The 13,612-nt window shown below is 42.6% G+C and overlaps 1 protein-coding gene across 6 annotated transcripts in view; it reads right to left on the bottom strand.

The window, feature by feature from the left end:
- Positions 1 to 7,238: 7,238 nt before the first annotated feature.
- NTRK2 (neurotrophic receptor tyrosine kinase 2) overlaps positions 7,239 to 13,612 on the bottom strand; it is a 388,663-nt gene continuing 382,289 nt past the window's right edge. For all 6 annotated transcript variants that reach the window (XM_043453247.1, XM_043453252.1, XM_043453248.1 and 3 more), the window contains one exon: positions 7,239 to 12,958. In XM_043453247.1, the coding sequence (XP_043309182.1) occupies positions 12,773 to 12,958 (186 nt within the window). In that variant the 3' untranslated portion in view covers positions 7,239 to 12,772. The remainder of the gene's footprint in view (positions 12,959 to 13,612) is intronic.

The following is a 13,612-nucleotide window of genomic DNA, read 5'->3' as shown; positions in this document are numbered from 1 at the left end:
TCCTTTGCAGTGCTGGATTATAGTTGTTGAACCTCATTTTGTGGGGCAGGGAGCGGGTGTTAGAAATAGGCAGGCTGTGGACATATACCCATGCACACATGCACCCAGGCCACTGTGATGAAAATGCCTCCTTCAGTCGCAGGGAGTCAAAGAAACAGGACATCAGGGCCCACAGCTGAGGATGTCTGGAAGTTGGGAAACAAAGTAATGAGACTTAGCACTGCTCCTAACAGCTGCAAGGCTGTTCATTACCTTTCTGTGCCTCAGTTTCCTCATCTGTGACCCTACATGGTTGAGATAGTCCATCCCCAGTTTACATTTCACATATTTATCTACATCTTGTTCCACCTTCTCCCCAGAGCCAAGGGACAAGGTCATATCATTGCTTTATGAAGGTTTTCAATCTTTCCTATTAATTATGTGAATGATTTCTGCATTTTGTATTTTTCCAATACTGATTCAAATTACTTGTTGCTGGAAGTCTTGAAGAGTAGACTTGCAAACAAAGTAAGTGACATTTAAATTTTATTGTTTTCCTTTTCGTTACACTTTTCATACACTTAACTTGTTCAAAAATTCACTTTTAGTAGCATCACTTTTTTTAAAAAGCAAGGGAGGAGGATGGAAGGAGGCAGGGGGTTCAGGATATATTGACATTACATCCTGATCTTATAAATGAGATTTTAGAATCTGGGGAGTTTTCCTTATAGTCACTGGCTGGATGATTAAGTGTTATAAAATTCTATCAGGAATTAGGAAACTCACTTTCTAGTTCTGACTCTTATCTTTCCTACTTTCAACTCCTGGGACCATGACCAGACCCTTCTCTGGAAAATAGGGGGAAAGCCCATGCCCCAATCCTCAGAGGAATGTTAGGAAACAAAATTGCCATAATATATGTAAATGAACTTTGGAAGTAGAAAGGGTGCACAGAATGTTCTGCATTCTTTTCACTGTGTGCCTGAGAAATTTATTCATTTATTCAGCAGGCATTTTCTGAGATGATGCTGCCACCAGGCCCTCATTAGGTATTGATTCACATGGCACATATCCATGGTCAATGTCATCCCAGCAGTTTGGGGGAGAGGGACCCTCGATTACTATGGATGACTGAATTCTCAACAACCACACCCCCTGGGTACTAGACCTTCTCAGAGGCTGAACCTTTGCCCAGTGTGGAAACTGCTCTTAAATCACTCTCATGAGTGTCTGTCGTACTGTGTTCTCAAACACTCCTAGTGACACAAACCTCAGACACTTTACTTCCTGTGTTAATGAGTGCTAGTTCCTGATCACTATACAAGCAGATGTTCCTGAGCCAAAACAAATAAAATTACGCCTATCTTTAGGTTAGCAAATATCTCCCACCCTTGGCTGAGCAGGCAAATAAGCAATGTTTTCACCTTTTTTTTTTTTCTCATTAGAGACAATAAAGCTCGTTGTCTCTGGGAACATCCAGACCCCCTCATTTTCCTTGTTTTTGAGACCATCTTGGAAGGTTTTGGATGGGCCTCTATTATGAGGGCTGTGAGGAGTGTTAGCTGTCTTGACATTACCAGTAAGTTGGGAGGAAGAGCCACACCTCACTTTTAATCTTTCTGATCTCCTTAGAAGTTGCTTTCTCCTTGTGCCAAGAGTGAGTTGAAACCTCGAGAACAAGGGAGGGAAAACGGGACTTGTGGGCTGGGCATTAGCTTTATCAGGCAGAGCTGAGTTCCTTCTCCTTTTGTCTTGGGTATTTGGCAAACATTCCAGAGTTTTCTGTAGGGGGGGTTGTGGGAGGAAGAGCACAAGGGAGTCATAAAAGGGTGCCAAGTAATAATGAATGAGAGTTATTCTGTGCACTCCCAGGAGATCTGAGCCCATGGGAGGCAGATGTCAGTTCAGCACCAGGAAGTGCTTGCTTAGGAAACTTTGTAAAATGCAAATGGCCTGGGGGGAGAGGGGGTAGGCTGGAGCAGGGCAGGGCAGGAGGAGGTGTTCAAATAAATTCCCTTTCACTGGGACTGGTCCCCCTGGCAAGGCTGTCCATGGGACTGCCCTCTGCGCCCCCTCCAACTTTGTGAATCTGTGAGGCTACAGGAGCTCCAGGAAAGACATTCTGATCCATAGTCACCCCTCTACCCTAAATCCAGAAAGGTCTTCTTTGTCCCAAACTAAGAAAGTATGATACAACTTTTCAAAGTGCTTTTTTAAAGTCCACACTAGAAAAGTCCCCAGGTCTGGCTGAATTGAGCAAAAATAACTATCATCCCTGGGGCTGGGGTGCTTATAATTTGCATGATTAAGGGAGTGCTGGCCTCTCACCTGTAATGGTCTCATGCTAGTATTTCATAGCAATATGGCAGAACTTGAGCTCCAGTGTATCCAGACAGCTCCGTTTTCATGGTCACAGGCTGAGTCCAAGCCTTGTGTTTGCCCTGCCTGTTATGGTAAGCTAGCAGCTGGGTACTCTTCATCAGAACCCATGATTGGAGAACCACCATCTTCTTCTGCCATTATGGGTAGCTGGAGCCCAGCCTTTCAGTTGATCAGGACTGATTGATTGATTGCTTTCAATACAGGGCCATAATGGATCTCCACGGAGCTTTGCAGGAAGAGAGAACATGTAATTTACTACTTAACTCCTTGGACACTGATGATCGGCTTTTCAAATCTATCTAGTGTTCTGTCTAGCATTGGTGAGAGTTCTAGGCCCTTCTTGGTCTGACCCATTCTCTGTTGGAGTCAAGTCCTCGGATGTTTCTATTTGGATGGTTGAAATTCTGATGCTGAATCTTATCATCCTCTAGAACAGCAATTCTCCACATTAGCTACACATTAGAAGCAACTAGAGAATTTACACAAACACACACACACACATAAAAGCCAAACAGTGTCTTGTCTAACTTGTCCAACTCAGACTAATAGCAACTAATTCTTTCAGGGTGAGGCTTTGGCTTCTACATTTTTCAAAGTTCTCTAAGTGATTCTGATTTACAACAAGAACTGCTGTTGCCAGAAAAATAGGGCTATGTGAAAAGAATCCTCACCTAAATGAAGGAAGAAAGTGTTGAAATTTCCAGGAAGATAGAGCACAAAACAAGTACAGAAAGCTTCTGTCTTGTTCACATACACATGCTTGGTAAAATATAACCAAATGGAAAAAGAAACAGAAAAATCTCCACAAGCCAAAGGAAAATAAAAGCCAAATTAAGGCCTGTCACTCAATTTGAGAGTAGATAGTCACCATACCTTGTGGATCAAGTGTCAGGAGGTGGTGGCCCTCGAGATGGCTATAGTGTGTTGGAGGACGACTGTCCTAGAGGCAGAGTTCTCATTTCTGGCATCAGAATCACTGGATTGTGATGGAAGGTAAATGGGAAGCCCTTCTTGTATTTCCTGGGTGTCGATGAATCTTGAGATCTAAAAGATACCCTAGGAAGGGGTGGGGGCACACCCAGTAATTGCTGAGACTGGTTTGCTCCTACAGGTTGTGGACTTGAGTCACATCTTGAGCCTGATCTAAAGGAAATGAAGTAGTGGCATTTCCCACACTTAGGCTGGTATGTACAAATCCATACGTACCTGCTATAGAAGGAGAGGTTGTGGTTGTTGGTAGGCAGGTTGTTACAGCATCTGTGTGACTTTAGGGCTTTGCCTGGTGGCTCAGCAGTAAAGAATCAGCTTGCAATGTGGGAGATGCAGGTTTGATACAAAGGTTTGATCACTGGGTCAGAAAGATCCCCTGGAGAAGGAAATGGCAACCCACTCCAGTATTCTTGCATGGAAAATCCCAGGGAAAGAGAAGCCTAGCAGGCTACAGTCCATGAGTCATGGAAGAGTCAAACACAGCTGAGTTACTAAACAACAATACAATATGATGTGTGTATACAAATGCAACCTATATATTAATACTAAAAGTGATTAAATATCATGATCTATCTAATGAAAAATAGATGTCCTATAGATGAATATGTGACGCCATGTGAGAAGAGATTGAAGTAGTTAATTGGTATTTAAAATGCTATTATCAATACCAGACTGTTTGCTAATGAGGATAAGGGACGTGGCAGACTTTTGTATGTACGTGAAGTGATTGATTCCAAAGACTGAGGATTTATTCTAAGTGTTGTACAAGTGTCGTTGTTCCTACATGAAGGAGGCAGAATCTGGCAGAGCCCAGGTCTCTAATGCCAGGAATGCAGCTTTCAGTGACCAGAGCTCCCTGGGTCTTCCATCGCGTCTCCCCCTACCCCACCTCCATGTCACCTGAACAGAGGCCAGGCAGGTCTTGGGATTAGCACATCATTGCATCTGTGACTTCCATGCAAGGTCAGGGAAGGGAAGTTTCTGGGCCCACATTGCATTTTATATATGCTCACTCAGTTGTGTCTCTTTGCCACCCCGTGGACTGTAGCCCACCAGCCTCATAGTCAATAATAAATTATTGCTTGTTGGATGAATTTGGTGTGACTATGTATTCATTGTAAAATATGCATTCATTGTAAAATACCACCTTTGGAAGGCAGGAGGGATGGGGTTTTTAGCTCTCGTATAGCTCTAACTGTGGGAGAGCTGACATGGGGGAAATGGCCAGATTTGCAGAGAGGTAGTCTCACATACCGCAAGCCTCAGCACCTGGTTGCTAGGCAACTGTCTCCACTGCAGGCTTACCCTCCTGAAGCTCATGAGTGGTGTGAAGGGGGTTAATGAGCAGTGGGTCCAGGAAAGCACCCCAAAGACCTTGCCAGATTTGGGCTTTGGCTTCATGTCAAATTCTTACCCCATCCCTAATGACCAAAATCCTTACACTCCAGGTTTAACTTCCTAGAAACTCTCTAGTCTCCTGGAACCTGGAATCTTGGCATTAACCCCCTCTCATAACTCCATCCATAACAGGGCTGGGATGTTGAATTGCTTTCAGTAGTCTCTGAAGGGCCTGGAGCCCAGACCCTAAACACCATGACGCGTGGCTAGGCCACACTCCAGCTGCGGACGTCGGGGAACCAGCTAGGTGCCTGTATTTCTATTCTGCCTGTTGCCTGGAGTGGGACCCAATGAGTTTCTCCCTTGTTGGGGGATTAAATGACTACTTCTCTGACAAATAGTAAGTACTACATTTGCTGGTCCATTTCTTTTGTTCTAATTTTTTGGCAAGTTCCTTGAGTCACAGTGCCTTAGTTTTCTCACCTGTAATGGGATAATAATAGTACCCACCTCTCAGGGTTGATGTAAGAGCTGGGTGAGTTACCATACTGAAGAGGTTTAGAGGGAGGCCTCCAAAAGGATATGCCCACAGAGTAGTCCCTGGAACCTGGTCTGATAAGGCAAAAAAGAGCAAGGAAGAGCTTTTCCTAGATTATCTGGGTGGGTCTTAAATGTAGCCACATGTATCCTTACAAGACAGACATACAGAGGAGGAGGCAATGTGGCTGCTGAGGCAGAGATTGGAGTGATGTGGCCGCAAGGAATACCTGGAGCCCCCAGAGGCTGGAACAGTCAAGGACAGTCTCCCTGAGTGTCTCCAGAGGGAGCGTGGCCCCACCCACACCTCAGGTTCAGACTTCCTACCTCCAGGACTGAGAGACAAGACATTTCTGTTGTTTTAAACCATTCAGTTGATGGCAATTTGTTACAGGAAAAGCAGGAAACTAATACACATACATAACACCCTGGCATGCACTGAGCACTTGTTTTGTTAGTCAATTTGTTCTTAAGGTTAGGACACCAGTTTGAATGAGGTTTTAGCCACAATACTTCAGAAGATATGTTCCCAGCCAAGCAATTAGGCTTCCTCTCAAGGGTGAACTAAAGGTGTGTATTTGAGGGAGAAAATGGGATGGGGTGTACAAACCAGGAGATGAGGGCTCTGAAAAGTTTGACTTTAGGTTTGGAATTTAAACTGATTATTGGGGTTTCCCTAGTGGCTCAGATGGTGAAGAATGTGCCTGTAATGCAGGAGACCCGGGTTCGATCCCTGGGTTGAAAAGATCCCTCAGAAAAGGGCATGGCTACCCACTCTAGTGTTCTTGCCTGGAGAATTCTATGAACAGAGGAGCCTGGGGTAGGGTATAGTCCATAGGATCGCAGAGAGTCAGACATGACTGAGTGACTTTTACTCACCAATTATAAATATACAAATAACAGGGATATAAAAACATTGTTTGGTAAAGGCATGGATCTTTTATAATCCAAATGGGTTATGACTGGCCAGGGCCTCAGTGGTTTACCCTGCGGTCTGTAATGCTGTTTCTCTGAGTGGGATCTACACTTCAGTCCTGCAGCGACGACAGGCGTTCCTACTGGGATGTTTGGACAAGTTATTCCCTCCCCCCATGGCTTTGAATTCCCCAAGTCTCTACTGACTTTTAACCTGGTTGTGTCTTTTTAACTCAAGGAACATATATCTAAACCAGTGAGAGGCATTTTCATGGACAAAGCTCCTGAGGAGAATGATTTAAGGACAGGGCTGTCAAACTGTGTTCCTCAAGCCTCCACCAGGAATGCTGCCCAGATGCCTTCTGTGCGTCTCAGAGGAGATGGATGGGCAGCGGTCAGACAGTGGGGAACACGACTGTGAGATGCTAAGAAATACAAGTGTGAGTGGACTGCTCTGATGGCCAGGAAAAGACGGGCTGCCAGATCTCCATGAAACCACCCTTCTTTTATCTTCCTTCACCTTTAATTTAGGAAACACTGGTTAACGGAGAAGCCGAGAAGATGTGAAATTTTCTATCTGGCTACTTCTGTTCCTGAGTCCTTATGATTCTCAGAGCTGCCCCAACCCTAGACCACGATACACAACGTCTCTCTTATGGTAAGTTTCTTAGGTCTGATCTGTTAGAAATCCTGGTGATTCTATCTGCTCGCTCTGTGCTGTTTCACATGGTAGTCTGGAGACTCATGTGACTCTTTAAATGTAAACTAATTGAACTGAAATCAAATTTAAAATTCAGCTCTTAGTCCCACTCGCCACATGTCAAGTGCCCACTAGCCCTACTGGTCAGGACAGATAAAACACTTCTATCATCACAGAAAGTTCTTTTGGACAGAGACATTCTAGTTATCCAAGATCAAAGTTAAAAATGTCAGGTTATGGAAGGGTGAGCCAGGGGGAAATCTTTTATTCTCATTGCTTCAACTGATGAACATGGCAGGTACCTGCAGTGACCTTATCTAAAATACAGACAGACAGACAGACAAAGAGCACACCATGCCTTGTGAAAATTCTAGTAATCATCATGTCACTTTTAGTGTCTCTTTTGGAGGATGTTATTTATTGTAAGACATCATTTTTATTAAATACAGTGTGGTACAAGAGACTTTCCATGTCAGGTTGAGAGAAGCTGGTCACATGATTTACAAACAAAACTTTTTTTGTTGTTGTTTTAAGCACTGATATTCTGGTGTCACTTTGAAATCAGCCAAGATGCAGTGGGTCTTAATAAAGCAATGGACCTCCAAAAAGATTGCAAAACAAGAACCAGTAAGTATCAGTACAGAGACGTCACATTAAAAGGAAAATAAAGCAAATGAAAAGAGAGTTTTAAATACCAGGTCACAATTTAAGGGGCAGTATATCTTTAGATGTTGAAATGTGTGTATGTGTGTGTGGATATGGCCCGGATATATACAAACATCTCTCATGTACAGAAGCAGATCCAGAGACTATCCGCATCTCTAGGCAGATTTGTGAGGGATAGATAATGATCAGTGAATGCAAGGAACACTATTTCACCATAATTTGGTCATTTGTCCAGGGATTATATATTTAAAATCCACATTTAATTCAAAGACCTCATATTGAAACACTTCCAGCAGTTTTATACATGTTTAAAGCAACAGTAAGACATACAACCTGCAAGATGTAGGCCTTTACATTTCATTTTCTCCATGTTTTTTTCTCCCAATTCAAACCTGTGGCAATTAGCAGCTTTTATTTTGCTTGCTCCAGTGTGTTGAACATTCAGCCTTCACTCAGGATCATTTTCATTAATGTACAGACCAAAGAAATAAACACAGACCTGGCCTAAAATGCATAGACTAAAAAAAATGGTATCTCATGTTTTCCCATTGCGTCTCCTGAGACGAATGTTAAGATGGCAAAGAGTTGCTTGGTTGCTCTTGTGAAATTCACAGTGTTTTGCCTGCAACACATATACATATATATATATATATATTTTTTTTTTTTTTTGCTTCTCTTTGTGTCTGTGATGAATGGAGCAAAGAAATATATACATAAATAAATAAATACATAAATAAATAAAAGTAAAAGAAAAAAAGGGAAAAAATACAAAAACTAAGGATATTCGAGAACCTTTGACTTATAGCAGCAGTGATCCATTCCAGCCCTGACAACAAGAACATACCCCTTCATATTTCTCTCCAAGTCCCTCCCACTGTGGATTCATTAGAATATCATTTGCTGTCTCAACCTCAGAGTCTCTGCATCCTACCATCACGAATTGGGAAGAACCTGCTTTAACTGCTCACTTAGCCATCTGAGGAGTTGGGTCTCTGGCATTCCCCCTCATGAAATTTTCTGTAACAGTGATATAGGGCCATACTGAAGCTCATCATGGGAAACAAAAAGTCCTCAAATGGGGAAAAAAGAAAAAAAGGAAAGAAAGAGCAAGAAAATTGAGGGTATGTGTGTCTGTAGTCATTTATTTAATTAGATACATGATTTCATGTTATTGGTATTATAGAAGGTCCAATGTAAAAAGGGAAAAGTTTAAAAAAAAAAGTCTATTCCTGACCAGGGGATCCTGTCGTCATGGTTCTTTGCGAAGGCCAGCGTTGTACACTGTTGTCTTTCGTGTTCCACTAGGATGTGGGAATTCACCTTGCAGGGGGGTCTTGGATCTCAGCACTGGCCTTCAGGACACTGGGCTCCCTACACTCCAGTGCGCTTCTGGAGTGCTCGGCCTCTGAAGACAAGTGTAAAGGGTTTTCAGTGGAACAGGTGAGCATAATACAAATAAATGTGCAAAAGGATTAAAAAAAAATAAATTTTCCTTTTCTGGAACTTTACATAAGGAGATCTATTTCTAGCTGCATTTTCCTTTGCAAAGAGCCAGAAAAAAGGACTCGATGTAGTGGGATGGCTTCGATTCAGTTGTTATGGGAAGCACATTATCTTAAAAATGTCTCCCACCCATGCACAGAGTTGAAAAGTGTAATGGGGTCCTACCCACATGAAGAAGGGAAGCACTACCAGCAACATGACATTAAAAAGGTTTTGGTTATTCAGCAGATTTTAAGCAAATTATTCATACTGCACCCTACTTACAATTATGTCTATTACTGTGTGCCTATAAATTTATACATAAGCTCACAAACACACTATGCACGTGTGTTTGTCTATGTATAAATCAAGTATTTATAACACACATATAAATACATGGAAATACCACAGGGAGCGCTGCTGTGAACACATATTGTGAATTCTGATATCAACTTTTATAGCCTAGTTCAAAATGTTTCCTAAATAAGCCTGATTATGACATTGGTTCAGTGTGCAAAGGTTTAGCTGAAGCTATGAAGATGATTATATATCATGAGATCTCAGCTGCTTGCATCTCACATAATTCATTTCACTCTTCTAATTCATATCCTACTTCATGAGTTTGTTAGCTAGCTTTCTCTTTCATACAGCTTGTTTATATATGAGAGTCTCTCGTGGACCAAATCATGAACTTCAGAGTCAAGAGTACTTAGATTAAGTCCCAGGGGTGCCTGGAGAGTTCTAGCATGTCATTTAACTTCCCCAAGTCTCAATTTCCTCACCTCTAAAAAATGGGAATAATTTGTCACCGTATGTGAAAAAAATGCTTGGGAAACTATGAAACAATGTATAAATGGAAACAACTGTCAGGCGAATTTCAGGCTAGAGAATCGGGTTTGTCACCACTCCTCTTGGAGTTTTTAACGAATCTGATGGCAGGCCCTATTCTGTGACCTTTGCGCTGCTGAATTAGGTTGGCCCTTTTCTTAAAATTATAAGCATGAGAAGAGAGGATTCTGGAGGAACAAGGGTGGAGACTCGAAGATGGTTTGTGTTTCGTCCGGCTACTTTAAAAGCAATCTGGGATCCTTTCAATGTGAGACGTCTCTGCAGTCAGTACATACTCTTGAGACAAGAGAGGAAAAAAATTAATAATAAGCAGCAATATAAATAACTATAAAACTTTGCACTTGCATAGAACCTTTCATTTCAAGACCTTGAGGGAGTCAGAAGGTAAGAAGAATTTTTTTTTTTTTTTTCTTTTTTCCTTCAGAGGAAAACACAGCACTGAAAGGGGAGGGGAATCCTTCCCTCCTCTCATCCGCTCTAAACAAATCCTTGCTCCAAAACTGCACAGCCCTCCTTTAATCTGAACCCTTCAAGTATTACCTCCTTTGCTTTCTGTTAAAATCAAACAAGTAACTTGTAGCTGCTTCCCCAGAGCAGTTGGCCAGTTTCACAAAATGACGAACCTGTGGAGGTTTTCAGGTCATTGCTGATGAAATCTAGAGAAGTTTTATACACACCTGCCTCTTCTTACTGCTTCACAGGGTGCCACAGTGTTTTAACAGTACTATGGGTCCTTAATAGGATATATACATGCAGGTATATATCATGGAGATATGGCTTTCATTATATTATTATGTGTGTGTTCCGGAGGGTTTTTTGTCACCAACCAAGAGAACAACTCGGCTCCCATGTCTCACAGGCCAGTGCAGAACTTGAAAGGACTATGGGGTTTGTCTTGTCCAACCCCCTTCATTTGACAACAGATACTACTGGGTTTCCTTTCGTTCTCTGTTAACGGCTACTTCTGATTTTTTGAGAACTGGTTTTCAATGCCTATAATGGAAAATAAGGTGCTCCAGTAATTAAGGGCACAAGCAAAACCTAAACAGAGCACTTGCACCTTCAGAAACAAACATGAAATAAAATGACCTAAGTTGAATTCAAATCACTCCCTTTCAATCTGGCTCATATTATAAAGATGCCAAGTTAGCAAAATTCCCCTCACAGAGGGTAGCAAGTTTTCTTGAGGAACAGAAAAAATTTTCTTCCTTGGTATAACTGATCACCCAGGTAACTGTAAATTTCTATTTAAATTTACAACCTCTTTTTGCAAAACCCGTGACTATGCCCAGAAGCACACCTCCAAAGCTCAGTCTGGGCATAGCCTCCCATTGGTATGCTGTGCCTAATTTTTTATTTTTACTTTTTAAAAATGCAGTGAAAAGAACAAAACGGCCTATTGACAATGGAGGACATTTAGAATGAAACCACTCTCCCAACCAGAGCCCAGAGCAAGGTCTCGGCCTGTGTACACTGAACATCAATGCCGCCCCAGGGGGGGCGAGTTTTCCACTCCCTTGGGGGCTGATTTTGCCCTTCCCCCAGCCCCACAGTGGGTGCGATGTCATTGAGGATATTCAAGTTTCAGGGTCCGTATTTATTAACAACCCATCACCACCATACGACCCAGAGACATTTATACTCAGCTAATGAATTCAATTAACTTCCCGTAATTATTTAAGTTATACCTTTTACGGATCTGCTCTACCTATCAGGGGCACGATGTCTGGAGCGGTAGTTTATGCACACAAGGTATTAATTGACGAAGACCATGCACAGTTTTGCTTGCACAGTTGGATGGACGGGTGGGGTGGAGGGCAGGGGTGGAGGGGAGTGCTGTCTGTAAAGTTCAATGTAAGAGAAACTTGCCTCCGAGTTTAGAGCTTGTCCTCTCTTTTCCAAGTCAGTGGCTTTCCCATCTGACCCTGAAATGATCTCTGGACGAGAATCCACCTGAACTTGACAAAGGCTCCGTGGATAACACTTGGCAAAGCAAACCAGTGCCACCACCACGGCCTACAAGGATGAGACTGTCGGAACGTGCTGTGTGCCATCTTGCCTCCCAGAAGCTGATTTTCTCTGTACTACACTCTAGCATTTCCGGTGATGGGAAAAGAATAGTCCATGGCACAGAGTTCAACAGTCTTTATACTCCTCAGAAAGGTCCTTGGGGGAAGGTGCCCGATACATTCCTCCCAGCTACCAGTGGCTGGGTTTTCTTAAGTGGAAACTGACGCCAATAGATTCCAATGGTGTCTTTGTTCTTCCCATACTGTGGTTGATAATAAATCTTCTTTCTCTCTGGTCTTAATCTCCCATAGATAAAGGCTTCCCAAATTGAACACAAGGTTTCCGTTTTCATACACAGGCTTAAGCCATCCCAAAACAATAAGAACCATAATAATAATAAATAAATAGAAGTGAATCCATAGAAACTCTCGGTGTCTGTACAGCAGAAGTGACAAAGTTTAAGTCAAATATTTGTTTTCCCTTTTTTTCATCCACATCAAAGGCAGGAATACAACAAGGCATTGTTAGTTGTGGTGGGCAAACTGGAGTATCTGCTGATATGACAAATTAGGTTTGTTAAGGCTTTTGTCTATGCAGTTAATAGTAATGCAGACGCCAGATTGATTAAAAAAGAAAAGGTGGAGGTTGTGAAGCAAGGAAGACAAAAAATAAAGGGGGGAAAAAAAAACTCGGGAATAAACCAAGGGAGATGGAAAGAGAGAAAGAGAATGCTAAAAAGAAGTCCATACTGTGTCTAAGAAGTACACGTCGCTTCCCTCGGAAAGCTTCTCGGTGTCTTTGTTGTTAATAGTGTCAGAGCGAAGAACAGCGGATTGATGGCATCGAGCGGCAGTTAAAAGGTGTTCATCCTCTCGGCCCAACTGAGGAAGTGCTTTGGGAAGGGCTGGTCTGGGGGAACGGGCCCTACCCTAGAATATCCAGGTAGACTGGAGATGCCTTGGCCAAGTTCTGAAGGAGGGTGTGGATGCCCTTGATGTTCTTCCGCATATGGGGCTCTCGCTGCCAGCACCCCAGCATCAGCTCGTAGACTTCCTGGGGGCACGTTCGAGGTCGCTGCAGGACGCGGCCCTGAGTGATGCACTCTATCACCTGGGTGGAATGGAGCACAGAGACAGGGTCAGACCAGAGGAAGAATAATGTGGATGCAATAAATGTCAGTGCAAAAAGAGGGTTGTTTTAGAGAAACCCACTCAGTGTTTCCTTTTTTTTTTTTTTTGGAAGGAAGAGAGCAATAGTCCTAGGTTTGTATATCATGGTTAATTTGATGGGTTCATATCCATTTTTCAAGTCACACTGATTTCACCAAAGTGGTGGAGAAATAATTTATCTAGATGGAACCCTCCCAAACCACACCCTGGAATTCCAATGGGTTTCAGTTGTACTGGCCTGAGATAGAACCAGGGTCACTTTTGTGCCAGGGAGTCCCAGGGTACAGAAATGAGCAGTCATTTTGGATAATGGAATTGGAAAAAAGACAGACTTGGACCTGAAGAAGTGAGGTGCCTGACCAAGAAGTAATGTTTAAATATAGACATAATTGCAAAAGGATTAGAAAAGAAAAACAAAATGCTTGAGTTTTTCACCAGAAGTAATGTACCAGCAAAATGTGCAAAAAAGGAGAGAAGCTTGAAAGCTTTTTGGAATAATACCAAAAAGCTAGCCGGACTCTCAGGGTGCCAAAATGCCACATCTGCTATCAATTTCCTAGATGAACAGCATGAGATGACTCCTGGATCCCCGCGC

This window comes from Cervus canadensis, chromosome 30 (assembly GCF_019320065.1).
Source record: "Cervus canadensis isolate Bull #8, Minnesota chromosome 30, ASM1932006v1, whole genome shotgun sequence".
Classification (NCBI taxonomy): Eukaryota; Metazoa; Chordata; class Mammalia; order Artiodactyla; family Cervidae; genus Cervus; species Cervus canadensis.
Note: the sequence above shows the minus strand (reverse complement) of the source record. Positions and strands in the feature narration are given on the sequence as shown.